This window comes from Danio aesculapii, chromosome 7 (assembly GCF_903798145.1).
Source record: "Danio aesculapii chromosome 7, fDanAes4.1, whole genome shotgun sequence".
Lineage (NCBI taxonomy): Eukaryota > Metazoa > Chordata > Actinopteri > Cypriniformes > Danionidae > Danio > Danio aesculapii.
This window is the reverse complement of record NC_079441.1, coordinates 22,991,558-23,007,931: the sequence shown is the minus strand read 5'-3', so window position 1 is coordinate 23,007,931 and position 16,374 is coordinate 22,991,558. Positions and strand designations below refer to the sequence as shown.

The 16,374-nt window shown below is 33.6% G+C and overlaps 1 protein-coding gene across 1 annotated transcript in view; it reads right to left on the bottom strand.

The window, feature by feature from the left end:
- Positions 1 to 1,924: 1,924 nt before the first annotated feature.
- The window catches only part of gba2 (glucosidase, beta (bile acid) 2), a 31,608-nt gene continuing 17,158 nt past the window's right edge, over positions 1,925 to 16,374 (bottom strand). Inside the window, exons 8-17 of the mRNA XM_056461320.1 lie at positions 15,230 to 15,355; positions 12,617 to 12,801; positions 11,733 to 11,837; positions 11,532 to 11,639; positions 9,217 to 9,368; positions 9,019 to 9,125; positions 6,859 to 7,001; positions 6,501 to 6,616; positions 4,312 to 4,503; positions 1,925 to 2,922 (exon numbers count right to left, since the gene is read on the bottom strand). Of these exons, the coding sequence (XP_056317295.1) occupies positions 2,716 to 2,922; positions 4,312 to 4,503; positions 6,501 to 6,616; positions 6,859 to 7,001; positions 9,019 to 9,125; positions 9,217 to 9,368; positions 11,532 to 11,639; positions 11,733 to 11,837; positions 12,617 to 12,801; positions 15,230 to 15,355 (1,441 nt within the window). The 3' untranslated portion in view covers positions 1,925 to 2,715. The remainder of the gene's footprint in view (positions 2,923 to 4,311; positions 4,504 to 6,500; positions 6,617 to 6,858; positions 7,002 to 9,018; positions 9,126 to 9,216; positions 9,369 to 11,531; positions 11,640 to 11,732; positions 11,838 to 12,616; positions 12,802 to 15,229; positions 15,356 to 16,374) is intronic.

The window sequence follows — 16,374 nt, the reverse complement described above, 5'->3', positions numbered from 1 at the left end:
GATGCATTGAGGGTGAATAAATCATGGGAAAATTTTGGGTGAACGAACCCTTTAATGTTTTTTGAATTCTAATGTTCACAAAACTGTTTATTACCTCATTCGTGGAGCATTTTTGTTGAAAAATGTTTGTAATACAAGAAACTTTGAATGTTATCCTTAATTTATGAAGTTTACGCAGAATTCAAAAGTAACATTTATGTAGCTAATATTTGCAAAATTAAAAAATGGAATGTTCTTTTCCTTTATGAAAATTAACTTAAATTTAATTAATTGTGACGCTAATCAAATGGTAAACAAATGGTAGTATTTGTTAAACAAACGGTTATCAATTTGCCATTTATCAATTGAACGTTAAATGGATAGTTAATCCAAAAGGAAATTTGACTCACTATTTACTCGCCCTCGAGTCATTTTTATCCATTATGAGTTTATTTATTTAGTAAAAAGAAGATATTTGGAAGCTGAAAACTGGTAACAGTGTTCCCAAAATATCTTCTTTTGTGTTTAACAGAAGAACAGAAGGTTTGGAACAAGTAAAGGGTGAGAAAATTATGACAGAATTTAAAATTTTCTATTAACTAGCTCTTTATCTCGGTTAGAACATGTTTTGCTAGCAGAAAAGGACTTAAATAGGTGCAGATGCTAATGGACGGCGTTAAATAATGCCATTATGGCATTTTAATGTCGTTTTATGACTTTTCTATCGTGTAAGTAATGATACAGTAGTTCTTCCACTTTCTGACTAGTCGTGCTAGAGCAGGCCTTACCTTGTGCAGTCTGTGCAGCCATCAATTAAATATCAGCACTCTCATATATTTTTAACAGGAGTGTTTAAAATAAACCCAAGCCCTGTACGGCCCGGCCCACAAAAAACACCGTGTGCACTTTAGCCGCTTCTCTCGCACTCCAGAGAGATGAAGCACTCAAGACCTGAAGAACGGTTACCGATCTACATCTGTGTGTGCGCGTGGTAAACTGATAAAACCACACACTGAAGCTCAAGATAGACCTCTAGTGGCTGATTATATACAATAGCATTAGTGATTATAATATGATTGCGGTTGTTGTGCTTTCCATGCAATTTAACGATGATCAGAGCTGACGATTGCAATACTTTTGCTGTGGTTAAGATCTCTGAATGATTTCGTACTCCAAAAATAGTTTTATGATAAAACCTACGGCTTAACAAAATTTCCAAGTCTAGGTTGTTTTTTTATACATAAGTTCTAGTAATTTAATTGGTTTAGTCATAGAAGTTTTCAGGGTTCCTGCAGGTTTCAAGTCAAATTTAAGACCCTTTTAAGACCAGTGTGAATGAAATTTTAGACTTATACAGGGCTAAACTCAGGATTTTTTCTAATGGCCTGGTTACTTCTGTAAATAGTTTTTGTATTAAAGTAATATCTTGAAAAGGGATGTGTTACTTTAGTTTTCTTTCCCTGGTTAATTAAGAGAATTTGCTGTAAAAATGTTATACAGCTTGTATCTATTTGCAATATATAAAAAATAAATTATATATATATATATATATATATATATATATATATATATATATATATATATATATATATATATATATATATAATTATACATATAATATAAAATATAACAAAATATATTTAAAAAAAATTTAGATGGATTATTGGTGATGGCTGTTGGCCCAGTTGAGCAGCTTTACTTGGACATAAGAATATTAAGACCTGTTTGAAATGATTTAAGACCTACAAAACAATATTTAAGTGAATTTAAGACATTTTAAGGCCTATAATTTCGACCCGAAAACTTTAAGACCCCGCGGACACCCTGTTTTTTTATTCATTTTATTTCAAGGTTAATAGTGTTCCTGCTGAATCAAAACAAGGTTAGTGTAATTTGTATTAGGTTTAGTTACTTTAGTTCTAAATGAAAAGAGAGAAAAACCATCTTAATGCAGTAAACGTACATTCCAATTTATTCAATTATATACATCTATTATGATTGTAATGCAAAATGTACAGTACTGACTTGTCCAAGCTTCAGATAAATGCTTTATGATACTTTATACATGAGGACAAATACTTCAACAACAACAAAAAAAGATTTCAAGATTTCCTCTAGAGAATCCCCATAACGGAAATAATGCAAAATATGAAGGGAATCTTCTATAGAATCATCCTTTAAAGGGCCAGTTCACCAAAAAATTTTAATTCTGTCAAAATATACTTAGCCTCCATTTGTTCAAAACCAAATTCTCTCTGCATAACATAAAAAAATATTTTGAAGAATGTTGAAAACTGGTAGTCATTGACCTCCATATATTGGAAGTCAATGGATACCAATTTCCAACATTCTCCAACACAACTTATGTTGTTCAACAGAAAAAGAAACTCATATAGGGTTTGGTAAGTAAATGATGAATAAATTGTGATTTTAAATGTGAACTTTCCCTTTAACTACTGAAAGATTGATAACCCTACACCCCAACAAACAAAATTTAAACACTTCCAATCATCAAAATATCACAGCTGCTACATGCAAAACTGTAATAAAGCTTATGTACATCTTCAGTGGAAGAGTCAGTTTTTTTCTAAACAGCCTGTGATGAAGGTTCTGTCTGAACCAACATCGCACGAAAACATTTAGCAGTCTTTTAAAGTTCAAAATGCAAGAATCAACAATTTACATGGATTGCTCGCCAGTGCAAAGTTTCCTTGGGCAGATTTTTAAGGCTCCAGCTCAGTCTTTATCAGTGGTTGTGTTGTGGTTTGGTCGATTGTTGAGTGCCAGCTGCATTGCCCATACGCTCAGAGGCCTCATGTAAGCCAGAGAGCGGTAGATGCCCTTCTCGCAGTAGGCTTCGGGTGTCTGGAAGGCCATTCCCATTCGCTCCCATACAGCTCGATAACAGCCCTCAGCAGTGCGCAGGCCCTCCTCCACCATACCCTGAGAAAATGAGAATTAGACTGATTTTTCATGCCCAATTAAAAATTTTTACAAGCAAATTGGGCAATTTTGATTTCCAATATTTTTCTCACTTTGTTTAAAATTAATGTAAAATATATATAATTTTTTATATTTATAAATTTTTAAAGTGCAATTGTATAAATATTTGTATGACTATAACAATAAAAACACATGTTATTTATACTACACTTTTCTTACATTCAAAGTGCTACATAAAGTGTAAAACAAAAGAAAAGAAACAAAAAAAAAAAAAGTACAAATACACACATTATCTAAGATGATGAAAAATGAGTTTCTTAAAACTATTCCTAAAACTATCTACTCAACAAGTCTGGGTTTGGGGGATCCCAACTGTCCTGCAGGGATGTTTGTAGCTGGATACATGATGGACGATTGGGAGAAGTGGCGCATCATGTGCCTGGCTATTCTGTCCCTGGAGAATATTGAAATTCTCTCTCTATTTGTAACTTTGATAACAGGGTTTCCGCTGATGGGCTTTGGTAGTGCCCTATTACCAAGCGTAATATTAGACTAGATATTTTTCAAGACACTTTTATACAGCTTAAAGTGACATTTAAAGGCGTAACTAGGTTAATTAGGTTAACTAGTCAGGTTGGGTAATTAGGCAAGTTATTGTATAACGATGGTTTGTTCTGTAGACTAATCGAAAAAATATATAGCTTACAGGGGCTAATAATGTTGATCTTAAAATGGTTCAGAAAAAATTAAAAACTGCTTTTATTCTAGCCAAAATAAAACAAATAAGACTTTCTCCAGAAGAAAAAAATAGTATCGGAAATACTGTGAAAATTTCCTTGCTCTGTTAAACATAATTTGGGGAATATTGAAAAAATAAAACTTAAATAAATTCAAAGAGGGGCTAATAATTTTGACTTCAACTGTACGTTAAATCCACAAAATACAACCCAAAATGCATCTCTAAGGGTCAATTCATTGGGTCCTAAATGGGCTTGTAAAACAGTTTCTGGAGATTTTAGAGAACAGTTAAAAACAATGCATCAATGCATTCTATGGCATCTTTAAATGTGATCAAATTAATAGAAATATCTTGTTTATCCCACAATGTACAGCCAAATCCCAGTAAAGTTCAGCATCACTGGCCTCTTTTAACACTGCATTTACATAGTTTGTACTAAAAAAAACATTGCAGAATGGTTTGTTTGCAAGTCTGGACAGAGATCAGCTGAACTAAAACAACAATAACAATAATGGCTGGTCGCCGATCACGTGTTTGAAACAGAAACCTCTGATTGCGATTTCTGTCTGGTTCTCTAATCTCTTATTTGGAGATCATTAAATGATTAACAACATCTGGAACCTGATGATATGAGCTGATGTTTGACTTACTTCATGTATCATTGTAGCTGCCAATCCATACACAACACCCACCCACACCTCGTCTGATTGGACGCTGGATCGGTCAGGAACACCTTCTGGCCTCATGCCATTCACTGCTCCCATCTGCCCACCCGCAAAACTCATCACGTTCAAGTCAAACACTGACTTCAGCGCACTGCAGATCTTCTCCTTTGGAAATGCCTGGATGTAAAATATGATTTGTGTTAGTCAGTTTCCCTTCAGGAACTTCGTCAATTGGTAAAGTTTGTTCCTCGCCACTGGCTTGCTTAGTTTGGGACTTGAGAAGCTGCGCATCGATGGATTTGCTCTTCAGTGTTTATACTTCCAGCAGTGAAATTTAAACCACACTGAACTAAACTTCAACTCTGAAAACTGGACTGACACAGTTTCAATTTACTAGAACTTCTATGTTAAGCTACTTTGACACAATCTACATAGTAGAAGCGCGATAGAAATAAACATAACTTGAATTAAAACACAGACCCTGACCTGAAATTTTAGTATTTTGGTCACAAAATAATTATAAGAATGTTCAAAGTAATTTTTGGTCAAATGTAATTTACAATTTTACATTTTATGTTCGGCAGTTCTAAACTTGTCGATAATTATGGACATTTTCGTATTTTTAATTTTAGTTTTCCTTATTTTGGGGGGGATAATAAATGACTAAATGTCAATGTAATAATAATGATAATGCTAAGTGACTAAATGTCTGCTAAATGACAATGTAATAATAATAATGTTAGACCATCTCCACGGCAGATAAATATGATCCAGCTCCGGACACCAGATCTTGTCAGAAAGTTTTCCAGTTAACCAGTATTCAACTGAATTCAACAGTCTCCTATCAATATAGGAGTTGACTGAGAAAACCAGAGAGGAGCAGAAGCAGGAGATGAAGTAACAATGATAATAAAAGAGCAGAGTTTATTGAATTATCTTTGCTGCGTATGATTCAATGACCAGGATAAAATCCAACAAGTGTTATTATTACCACATGCTACAGCAATGGAAATCTTCTGCTTCACAACATTGTCCAGAGACAATATAGACCTTGAAATGGAGACAGTCTCTTATCTCACTTATGAAAACAAGTGTCGCTTGAATCCACACAGTCATGAGATTATAACAATATGGAAAAATGAAATAATAATAAAGCAATAATTCTATGAAAATAATAATAAAATATAAATACATAATAAAATGACAAATAATAATCAAATCATTAACTAATGATCAATAAAATGACAATGATAATTATATAAATGACTAATGATCAAATAATTAAATGAAAATAAAACACATCACAAATAAACGGTTGCTTTCTTGAAACAACACGCACATAGGTTTACTACAAGGATTCTCAGATCCTTAGTTAGATTCTTCAATAATAATAATAATAATAATAATCCTAAATGTAAACAATGCTACACTTAGAACCTTAAAAAAATCTAATGTTCCAATTGAAACTTTAAATTTGCTATATTTAATCACAATTTAGACCATTTAAACTAAATGTAGCTGCAGTAATGTGTACAATATATGCATGCATGTCATATAAGTTTGTTGTTCTTCAAACTTTGTTCACCAAAGAATCCTAAAAAAAACTGCATCCCTGTTTTCACACTTCATTTAGCAGCACATTCATTTACAACAGTGATGATAATGGTATTCTTATAAATGTTTCTTGAACACCAAATGAGCATATCAGAATAATTTCTGAAGGATCATATGACAGCGAAGACTAGAATAATAGCTGCTTAGTATTCAGCTTTGCAATCATTTAAATGAATTACATTTCAGAATATTAAGTAGAAAACTATTAGTAATATTTCAAAGCGCTGCTGTTTTACTGTCTTTGAGAGCACAAATAGTGTAAATATAAATCTATATTATTATTATTTGTTGTTAAAAGCTGTTAAATACAACATACAAAAATATGTATTCAGTATTGTTATTAATAATTTAATCATTTATTTAATACCTGATAAATTTGTGGATAATTTTTTTTTTCCTTTATTTTGTTCTGAAGTTCAAGCAAAATCCAATAAATATATTTTGGAAAACAATTATTTGTTTTAAATTCATGACACCACATTAAGGTATGAAAAGTGTTAAATATACAAACAGCTGCTGATTATAATAAAGCGTGTTCATTAAGCACTTCTCTGACTGACCTGGTATTCATCATCTCCCAGTCCAGATGCCCTGAGGAACCAATGGCCTGCGCACTGATCTGACATCACGCTGTTCGACAGACTCCGCCCACTGCTGTCATAGTTATAGTACTTGCCTATCGGGAAAAGACATTCCACATAGGTGTAAAAAGATGAATGGAAGGAAGAGTAGATTTCTATAGTTGAAGTAATCTTCTCTTCCTAGAAATGGATCTAATAAAAGATTGAATGTTCATACTAAGAGTCCATAAGAGGCTTAAAAAATTAGCATGTGCATAGAGTCATGTGCATATTTTTTTAGATATATAAGACAAATGACTGCTAGTTTAAATACATGTAGCACTGTGCTGACACTCACCATTCCAGAGGAGTTTGTCAAAGGCTGCACTTCCTCTCTCCAATATATCTCTGTAGCGTTGATGAACAGACTCGCAATTCAGCACACTTGCCATTTTACACATCATGCACACCGACGCTAGCCACAGACCACCACAGTACGCACTGGCAGAGCAGAAACACAGGGTTTAAATATATATACAGTTAAAGTCAGAATTATTAGCCCCCCTTTGAATTTATTTTTTTAAGTGTTTCCCAAATTATGTTTAACAGAGCAAGAAAAATTTCACAGTATGTCTGACTGATATTTTCTTCTGTAGAAAGTCTTATTTGTTTTATATCAGCTAGAATAAAAGCAGTTTTTAATTTAAAAAAAAAATCCATTTTAAAGGTCAAAATTATTGGCCCTTTATATATTTTTTCGATAGTCTACAGAACAAACCATCGTTACACAATTACCCTAACCTGCCTAGTTAACCTAATTAACCTAGTTAAGCTTTTAAATGTCACTTTAGGCTGTATAGAAGTGTCTTGAAGAATATCTAGTCAAATATTATTTACTGTCATCATGGCAAAGACAAAATAAACCAGTTATTAGAAATGAGTTATTAAAATTATTATGTTTAGAAATGTGTTGAAAAAATCTTCTCTCCGTTAAACAGAAATTGGAGAAGAAAAAAAAATAAACAGGGGGGCTAATAATACAGGGGGCTAATAATTCAGACTTTAACTGTATATAAACAATTCCAATCACATATTTTTGTATAGATTTAGAAAAATAAATAAATAAAATGAATAAAAATAAAAACATTAAATGCAATCAGAGCACAGTCACTTTTCTATCTGCCATAAATAAAAAATAATAATAATCTGATTGTTTCCCAGTGTTGGGTTGCGACTGGAAGGGCATCTGCTGCGTAAAAAACATGTGCTGATAAGTTGGTGGTTCATTCCACTGTGGCGACCCGACTAATAAAGGGACTGAGCCGCAAAGAAAATGAATGAATAAATGGATAATCTGATTGAAAATATATATGTTTGATTTGTACAGATTGAGAAAAATTAAACGGAATAAAAAATTCAATAGTCGTTTCATTCCGATGTGGCGACCCCGATAAATAAGGGACTAAGCTGAAGGAAAATAAATGAATAAAATTAAATAAAAACAAAAAAATATTAAATAAAGAAAACATAAGGCCTAATTGGAGCTCTTCCATCTGCCAAAAAGGAAAGAAAAAAAAGAAACACAAAGAAAAACAAGAATGAAAAAAAGGTAAGAAAAAAAGAGAAAAAAAGAAAAAATAAAGAGCAAAGGAAAAGAAAAGACAGAAAAAGAATGAAAGAACAAGAAAAACAACAAACAAGAAAAATAAAGAAAAAAGAAAGAACAAATTAAGAAAAAAAAGAGAACAAACAAGAAAAGGTAAGAAAGAAAGAAAGAAAGAAAGAAAGAAAGAAAGAAAGAAAAGAGCAGAGCAGAGCAGAGAAGAGAAAAGAAAGAAAAAGAGCAAAAAGAAAAAGAAAACATCTATGAACAAAAGGGAAGAGAAAAGAAAGAAAAAGAAACAAAAAAGAGAAAAAGAAACAAAATACAAAGAAAAAGGACAGAAAAAATAATGAAAAAAAAACGAAAGAAAAAAGGAAGAAAAAATAAATAAAAAAAGAACGAACAAGAGAGAAAGAAATAACAAGAAACAAACAAACAAGAAAAGAATGAAAGAAAAAAGAATAAAAAATAAAAGAGAAAAAAGAAAGAAAAAAAACAGAAAAAAATTTAAGAAAAAAAAGACAGCAAAAAGAGAAAACAAAACTTTACAAAAATGAAAAAAAAATGAAAGAAAAAAAAACAAGAATTAAAAAAATGAAAGAAAAAAAATGGAAGAGAAGAGAAAGAAAGAAAGAAAGAAAGAAAGAAGAGTGAAAAAAGAAAAAGACAGAAAAAAATGACAAAACGAAAGAAAAAATTTCTACAAATAAGAAAAAAGATAACAAACAAGAGAACAAGAAAAACAAGTAAAAATAAAAAGTCAGAACAAAAGAAAAAGAAAAAATAAAGAACAAGAAAAAAGAACAAACAAGAAAAAGTAAAGAAAGAAAGAAAGAAAGAAAGAAAGAAAGAAAGAAAGAAAGAAAGAAAGAAAGAAAGAACTGAAAACTGAAAATACATAAAATAAGCTCAGACCTGGGTCCTGTCACCTTCCATCCATCATAAGTCTGGTCTGCATACCCAGAGTTTTCTATCAGCCCATCCCCGTCCTTATCAAACTTCAACTCGTTTTCCATCACGGTCTGAATGAGCCAGAATATGAGAGAAGATATTCAATCAAACACTTGACATGTCTCACCACTTTAACATATAAAAGCTTTACAAAATGTCCACCTGGCATACGGGCCACATGTCCTTAAGATACTGCTGGTCCTGGGTCAGATGATAGTCCCTGTACACCTGCAACACGAACTTCAGGTTCAGGTCCTTCCAGTCGGCCGTGTCGTGGATCAAATATGCATTGACACGAACCCATGGCTCATCATCTGTTGGAAATAAAAGAGGAGGTTTTACTAGGATGTGAACAATGCACTAATGAGCTCATTCAAATCTAGCATTATATTAAATAACACAAGGAAAAAAGGCAAGGTTTAATTTCTGTATAGCGTAGCACACATCCCATAATGTTGAAGTATTAGGTCAGTAGGTACAGATAAGATGTCTTTACTGGCGGTTTGAGAGCATTCAACCACACTACAATATCAATATAATACAGCATTTACACAGTTTGTGGTAAGTTACTTCAAAAAGTGGTTAAATAATAGGTACTAATCATAAATTTTTAATGACTTTGCCTGAAAAGTAACTGAATTAATTAATTAGCGATTTAATTACTTGATTCTAAAATGCTGAAAATCCCTATGAATCTCATTGCATAGAAATTAACCGCTTAATTCTTTATATTGGAGTCAAAAGTTGTTGTTTTTTTAATTAACACTTAAAAATGTGTATCAAAACTAGTGCTGGGCAAAGATTAATCGTGATTAATCACATCCAAAAATGCAATACACAATGTAAAACAAGCAAATATATGTATATGTATAACATTCTCAAATATATGTATGTGAGTATTTAGATATACATAAATACATATAAACACAGTACACACATATACAGTATATTATGTCTAAACTTTTTATTTGGATGTGATTAATCATGATGAATCTTTGCCCAGCACAAAAAAAGAGATCCATACAATTACTCTGAACTTATACTTACATTTTCTTATACTTACATTTAACAAATATCTGAATAAATTGTTTCTTAAAAGTGCAAACATATTGATAAATGTGACCTTTTTTAATAGAAAAATTGATTCATTCTGCAAAATATATTAGAATAACAAAAAATATATAAATCATCTGCAACTCTGAATGGATTTAGACAGAACTGTTGAATTTTCGTACACTACCTAAAGGGATAGTTCACTCAAAAACTAAACTGCTGATTATTTACTCTTCCTTGAGTGGTTTCAAACTTTTAGGAGTTTCGTTCTACTGTCAAACACAAAAGAAGATCATTTGAAGAAAGCTAAAAACTTTTAACCACTGACTTCCTTACTATGGAAAACTAATAATATGGAAGTCAATAGTTACAGGTTTTCAGCATTCTTCAAAATATCTTCTTCTGTTACTACGACTAAAGTTTTTTTTAGGGGGCATTGCAGGTGTATTTTTTCTTTGTCCCACCTTCTTGTGGTTTTCTGTTATTCCATAGGCTCCCATTCCAATGTGATCCATGCTCTGATTGGCTGCTGGTCACAGAGGCCTATAATAAGGAACTTCCGGCAGGGTTCTGGGAGCTTATTTGTGGTGCGACGGTTGCTGGGAGTGGAGCTCCTGGATTTCCCTTACCCCTCTGGTCGTCAACCAACATTTAATCTTGTACCATTGTTAACGCGTTCAACTTTTGAGAGTTTGAGCTTCTAGGGATGGCCTGTCTATTTATTTGATTACTTTTGATTATGCTTAGGGAGAAAGGTAAGCTTTCTGTATTTTTCTTTAAATATTTATAGGTAATTTAGTTCATTTACTTTATAGAGTCTTTTGTTTGTTATTTTGGCCTGTGGCCACCCTGAAGAGATGCTCATTTAAAATGACTATTTTACTACACTAAATCTATTCAATTACTCTCAACCGAGTTTGGTTGTCGACCGAAGGGGATCTTTTGCATTAAGTTTTTGTTTTGTTTGGGAAATCCACCACCCACAACACATTAGTTGTTTCCGTTTATTATGCCCATGTTGTTTTCCCCTAGACTCGGGGCATAATATCGGTGTTCAACTGAAGATAGGAAACTAAAACAGGTTTGCAACAAGCCAATTATGAGAAGGCAAGTACATTAAAAGTAACTGTAATTAAATTGTCTAAAAATGAAAAAGAAATCACTTTACTTTTCAAAGGAAAAGTAATTTAATTACAGTAACAAATTACTTTGCAACTCATTACACCCAAACCTGCATTTACACTAAAAAACTTTGAGTCAAAAATGCTTTCGACCACCTCTGGAAGTGAAATACACTATAAATTTCCACACACCTTTTAATACCTGTCCTTAGTGTGGTCCACTTGTGATCAGATTTACAAAAACACAGCTTTAAATTTCTGTAATATGCATGAATGGATGGTATGGCGTTATGCCCAACTCACCCGGGTCTCCGATGTCATGCGGTACAACACCTCGAGTCTTGACTGGCGAATATCTGCCATTCATTAGATTCAGCCTCTCTGTGGGGTCATGCTGAACAACACTACCCGCTGAACAAAAAGACAAAGAGTTAACGATCAGTTTAATTACACAAACGGATAAATTTATTATAAGACTATTAAAAATGAAATGATAAAGCTCACCTATATCATACTGTAGACTCAGAGCCAGCTTTGGCCAGAGCATAATGAGAGCAAATGAAGCATAGAAATGGACATCATATGTGTTATACATCCTGTACTCCTGACCTGAGATCAGTGAGAGGTTCAGAATGTATTATTATTGTTTAAAATTTTTATTTAGAACACATTTAAATTTACAATGAACTGAGATCTAAATATGTCTGATAAAAACCAGAGTCAAATAAAACTATGAAATAGAAGTTTTTAATATCTTATTTTGGTTAGAGATTTTTAATATATATCCCAAAATAGGGCTGGAAAATATGACAAAAATAATATTTATATATATATTTTTATATTTTCTGTCAATACTCTCTACTGTCCTATACAATAAAGGTCAAAACCCCTAACAAATAATTATAAAAAAAAAAAAAAGAAATAAAATAAAATAAAATAAAGAAAATAAAAATTAATGAAACATAAAGCACATTTTAAAATAATTATTCCAGGCCCAATATAAAATATTGATAAATTAAGTCAAAATATAAACATTGTACTTTTGAGCTTGCAACTTCAGCCTGCCATTTCACGTTTCTCCCTGCATCCAGATTGGTCATGCAAATGATAAAAAACTATTACTGTAAACAATGTATTCTGTGACATCATGAAATGTAGCATAATATGAAACAATAGATCTTTTGTTTTGTCAATAAGATATATATTGTCATATTCCACAGCCCTATTGCATAACATTTAATTTAGCATTTTTCATGATGATTTTGGTAAATGGCACAAATAAGTTATATAAATTACCTAAATGAAATCGTATCATAGACTTGATCTAAACAAATCCAGATTTTTTGCATATTAAGGCAATCTGAAATCTCGCACCCCTACTCTCTTACCCTCAAGGTAAGCAAATCGGCCAAATTCTTTGACAACTTCAGGTTGTGCTGGAAGTCCTCCATCCTCAGGACGAAGCCCATCGCTGATATCAGCATCTTCCGGAAGCTCCACCCATACAGTTCCACCATCCACAACAAAGTAGAGCTCATTAAACAGAGCAGATTTATACCACGCTGGTAGAGACCTACAACAACACATGGTTTAAGAGCGACCTGCTTTCCTCCAAAACTGAAGTCATTTCTGACAATATTGCATTTTTAAATATACTAAATTTCAAAGCGCATCTCTCACTGATCCAAAAGAAGTTTAAAAGTTATTCTAATAGGAGTAAAAGGAAACATTTTGTGAACTAAAGCTGTATTTACCCTGCAGATCTTTATGCTCAATTCCGATATTGTGACTGGATCTAATTTATTTTGATGACCAGCTTACATCATCTTTTAAAAGTGTCTCGTATCCAATTTTACTATTGTTTATGACAGAAAAGTTCTCATTTGGCCATCTTCTTTTAATCTAGGATTTTTAAACCAGTAGCTTTTTAAATGTCATGTTCATGGCGTGATTTATGCACGTAATGATGTGCAATAGTTTTATACAAGTATATATGGGTACGTGCCTGATATTACGCTCTCTCTCTCTCTCTCTCTCTCTCTCTCTCTCTCTCTCTCTCTCTCTCTCTCTCTCTCTCTCTCTCTCTCTCTCTCTCTCTCTCTCTCTCTCTCTCATTAATCATGCTTAAATTCTTGTGCTATATGACAATATAAAAGCTTTTTTAGTCCTCGTATATGAGATTTAAAGTTTGGGACTCTGCTGAAGTCTGTTCTGAAATCAAAAAAAAGCATCAGAGTTGACATTATTCGATATGGTTTTTAATGACTTGAATCGCATTGACCGGTGAAAATCCGATCAACCTGCTTATGAGGACACTGATCCAATTCATATCGGATATATTTCCACATATGAGCAAGGCCTGAATCTGATTTGAGTAAATCAGAATCCATGTGATTTTTTCCTGCTTACACGTACATGGGCCATATCCGATCTGTGGCACATGGGAGAGAGAAAAAACCCCCCAAAAATCGTAATTGAGTCACTTGAAGCTTGCAGTGTAAATGCAGCCTTAATGTATTCTGTGGGACAATATTTCTTAAAGCAATAGTTAATCTAAAATGAAAATTCACAGTTAATTAGCTCTCAGGCCATTGAAGATGTATGTGACTTTGTTTTTCATTAGGACATTAAAGAAGATTGTTTTCATTTTTGGATGAACTATCTCTTTAACTAAATATATATTTAAAAAAAACATGATGGCATCAGGTTGGCATATGCTGGTAATTTCCGTACTTATTTGATAAACCAATTCAACTTTATAAGATGGTGATGCTTCCTAAAATGACTAAAACCCTCCGACATCAGAATGTCCAGATAAAAGCCAAAGGAACAACCCTTTCAGCCATTGCGAGAGAAGCTGATGGTTATATATTGCATCTTTACAATGCCACTGACTCATTCAAAACCCCCAAATAATATATACACATACATAACACAGTTAGTTTTTAAAAAAAAAAACATGAAATAGACAAACCAATTCATTATGACAGAAACCAGCCAATACTGTTAATCTCAAATTGGCAGAACATCAAAAATTAAATCAGCCTAGCCATCGAAAAAGAATAGCTGCCTTATGTTAAAACAAAACGAAGGTGTATAACAGGCTTAGCATGGTGCTTGTGACTTGCAGCAATACCATTCAAAGCACACAGTATTTACTCTGTATGCAGTGCACACGTTATGAAGGCGATTGCTGAGAAATAACACATAAGGGCTTCTCTTGTCTATGCACATAACAGATGCATCTATGACTCTCCTGTTCATTTAAATAAGCAGTCAAATCAATTTACCGGAAGCATGACTGCTCACAGTCTTTTGTGAATGAGTAAATCAGATGTAGGCAACCTGATGAACTGATAGGACTCATTGTGTAGAGCTGTGGGGAAAACAATTCTGCATGGATCCTGAGATTGTGGAAATGCATCACTATTCTCTCGTGAATCAAATCTGAACTTAGGTTTTTTTAATAATCATTTTTAAGGGGGGTTTAGCCATTATTTTTATAGGACAGTACAGTATAGCATTGGCAAATGACCTCGATCTGGGACTCAAATTTGGGTGACCGTGAGCACCTCAGCGTTATGTGTCGACGCACTAACCACTAGGCTATTGGTGCCGACAGTTTTTTATGCCTTACAAACAGCCGTACTCTGCTTGCATTCAATTCCTTATAAATACCACTTAAACCTAAAATTATTAATAATAAAGAAGGGAAAAATTTGCGCAAATTACTAGAGTGTTCATTGTGAGCTATTTACACTAATCTCCTGACACAAAAGCCAGCTTACATGACTCAGCAGAACGCACAAGCACTTTTCCTCATGAGCGTTTACAATATGGTTAAAAACTAGCCTAGAGTGTCATCTGCTGTTAAACACTAAGCTCATAATCCATTCCAGAGAGAATATCGATGCATTTTTACAATCTCAGAATCAACACAGAAATCAATTTCTGTACAGCTACATTGACATCGATCACAGAGAAATAGTACTTCGTTTCACCTGTCCTGCAGAATTGGCCTCTGCCACTCTTCAATGCTCTCCTCCCATTTACTGTAGTGTGTGAGCGCGTAGTGGGACATAGACGGGGCCGCATCTCCTTTGGTACCATAATAGCGTGTGTATCTCCTGGAACAAACACCATAAACACACACTGTTACTGTTTTATGGCATCAATTATATTTTGCAAAAACACAAAAAAGGTCATTACTAGGACCATTAAGAGCTTCATACAACAGTTAAGCCCGTTTCTCCAATTCCCATTAATGCAATGCAATAAAGTCACATTCTCAATACTGTAATGCAAACAAAACGAATGACTTTTTTTTCGTAATTTGTAGTATTTATGCATCATTGACTCCTAGATTCTCTGAGATTAAATAAATGATCATTGCTGCTCTTATATGAATCTGTAAGGAGCACAGATTGTGGTCCTTCAGTATTTTCCTCACTCTATTAGCGATGATGAATCTCTTCCTTTCCCGGAACTTGTAAATAATAAGTCTCTACATCAGCCTTTTAATCTCTTGAAACCTTAAAAGTGCTGTTCCCTATTAAATCATGAATCATGGATGAAGCACAGCAATGTGTCTGTCCTTTTTTAAGCAATTAACAGTTTTTTTAACCACAATAAACTCATTTATGGAAGAAAACCTAGCAACCTAGCAACTGTGCCAACATGCTTTAAAACCACCTCTATTGTGCCGGTGCCCAAACACTCCAGCCCAACATGCCTGAATGACTACCGCCCTGTAGCACTCACACCCATCATCATGAAGTGCTTCGAGCGGTTGGTCCTGGCACATCTGAAAGACTCTCTGCCATCCACACTGGACCCACATCAGTTTGCCTACCGTGGCAACAGGAGCACAGAAGATGCCGTCTCCATAGCACTGCACTCTGTACTCACACACCTGGACAATAAAAACACTTATGCACGAATGCTGTTTGTTGACTTCAGCTCAGCATTCAACACTGTCATACCCTCTAAGTTACTGATCAAACTCAGAGACCTGGATATCGACACGTCTCTCTGCAACTGGGTTATGGACTTTCTGACTAACAGACCTCAGAATGTTAGATCAGGCCACATCTGCTCCACCACCATCACACTCAACACTGGTGTACCACAGGGCTGCGTGCTGAGC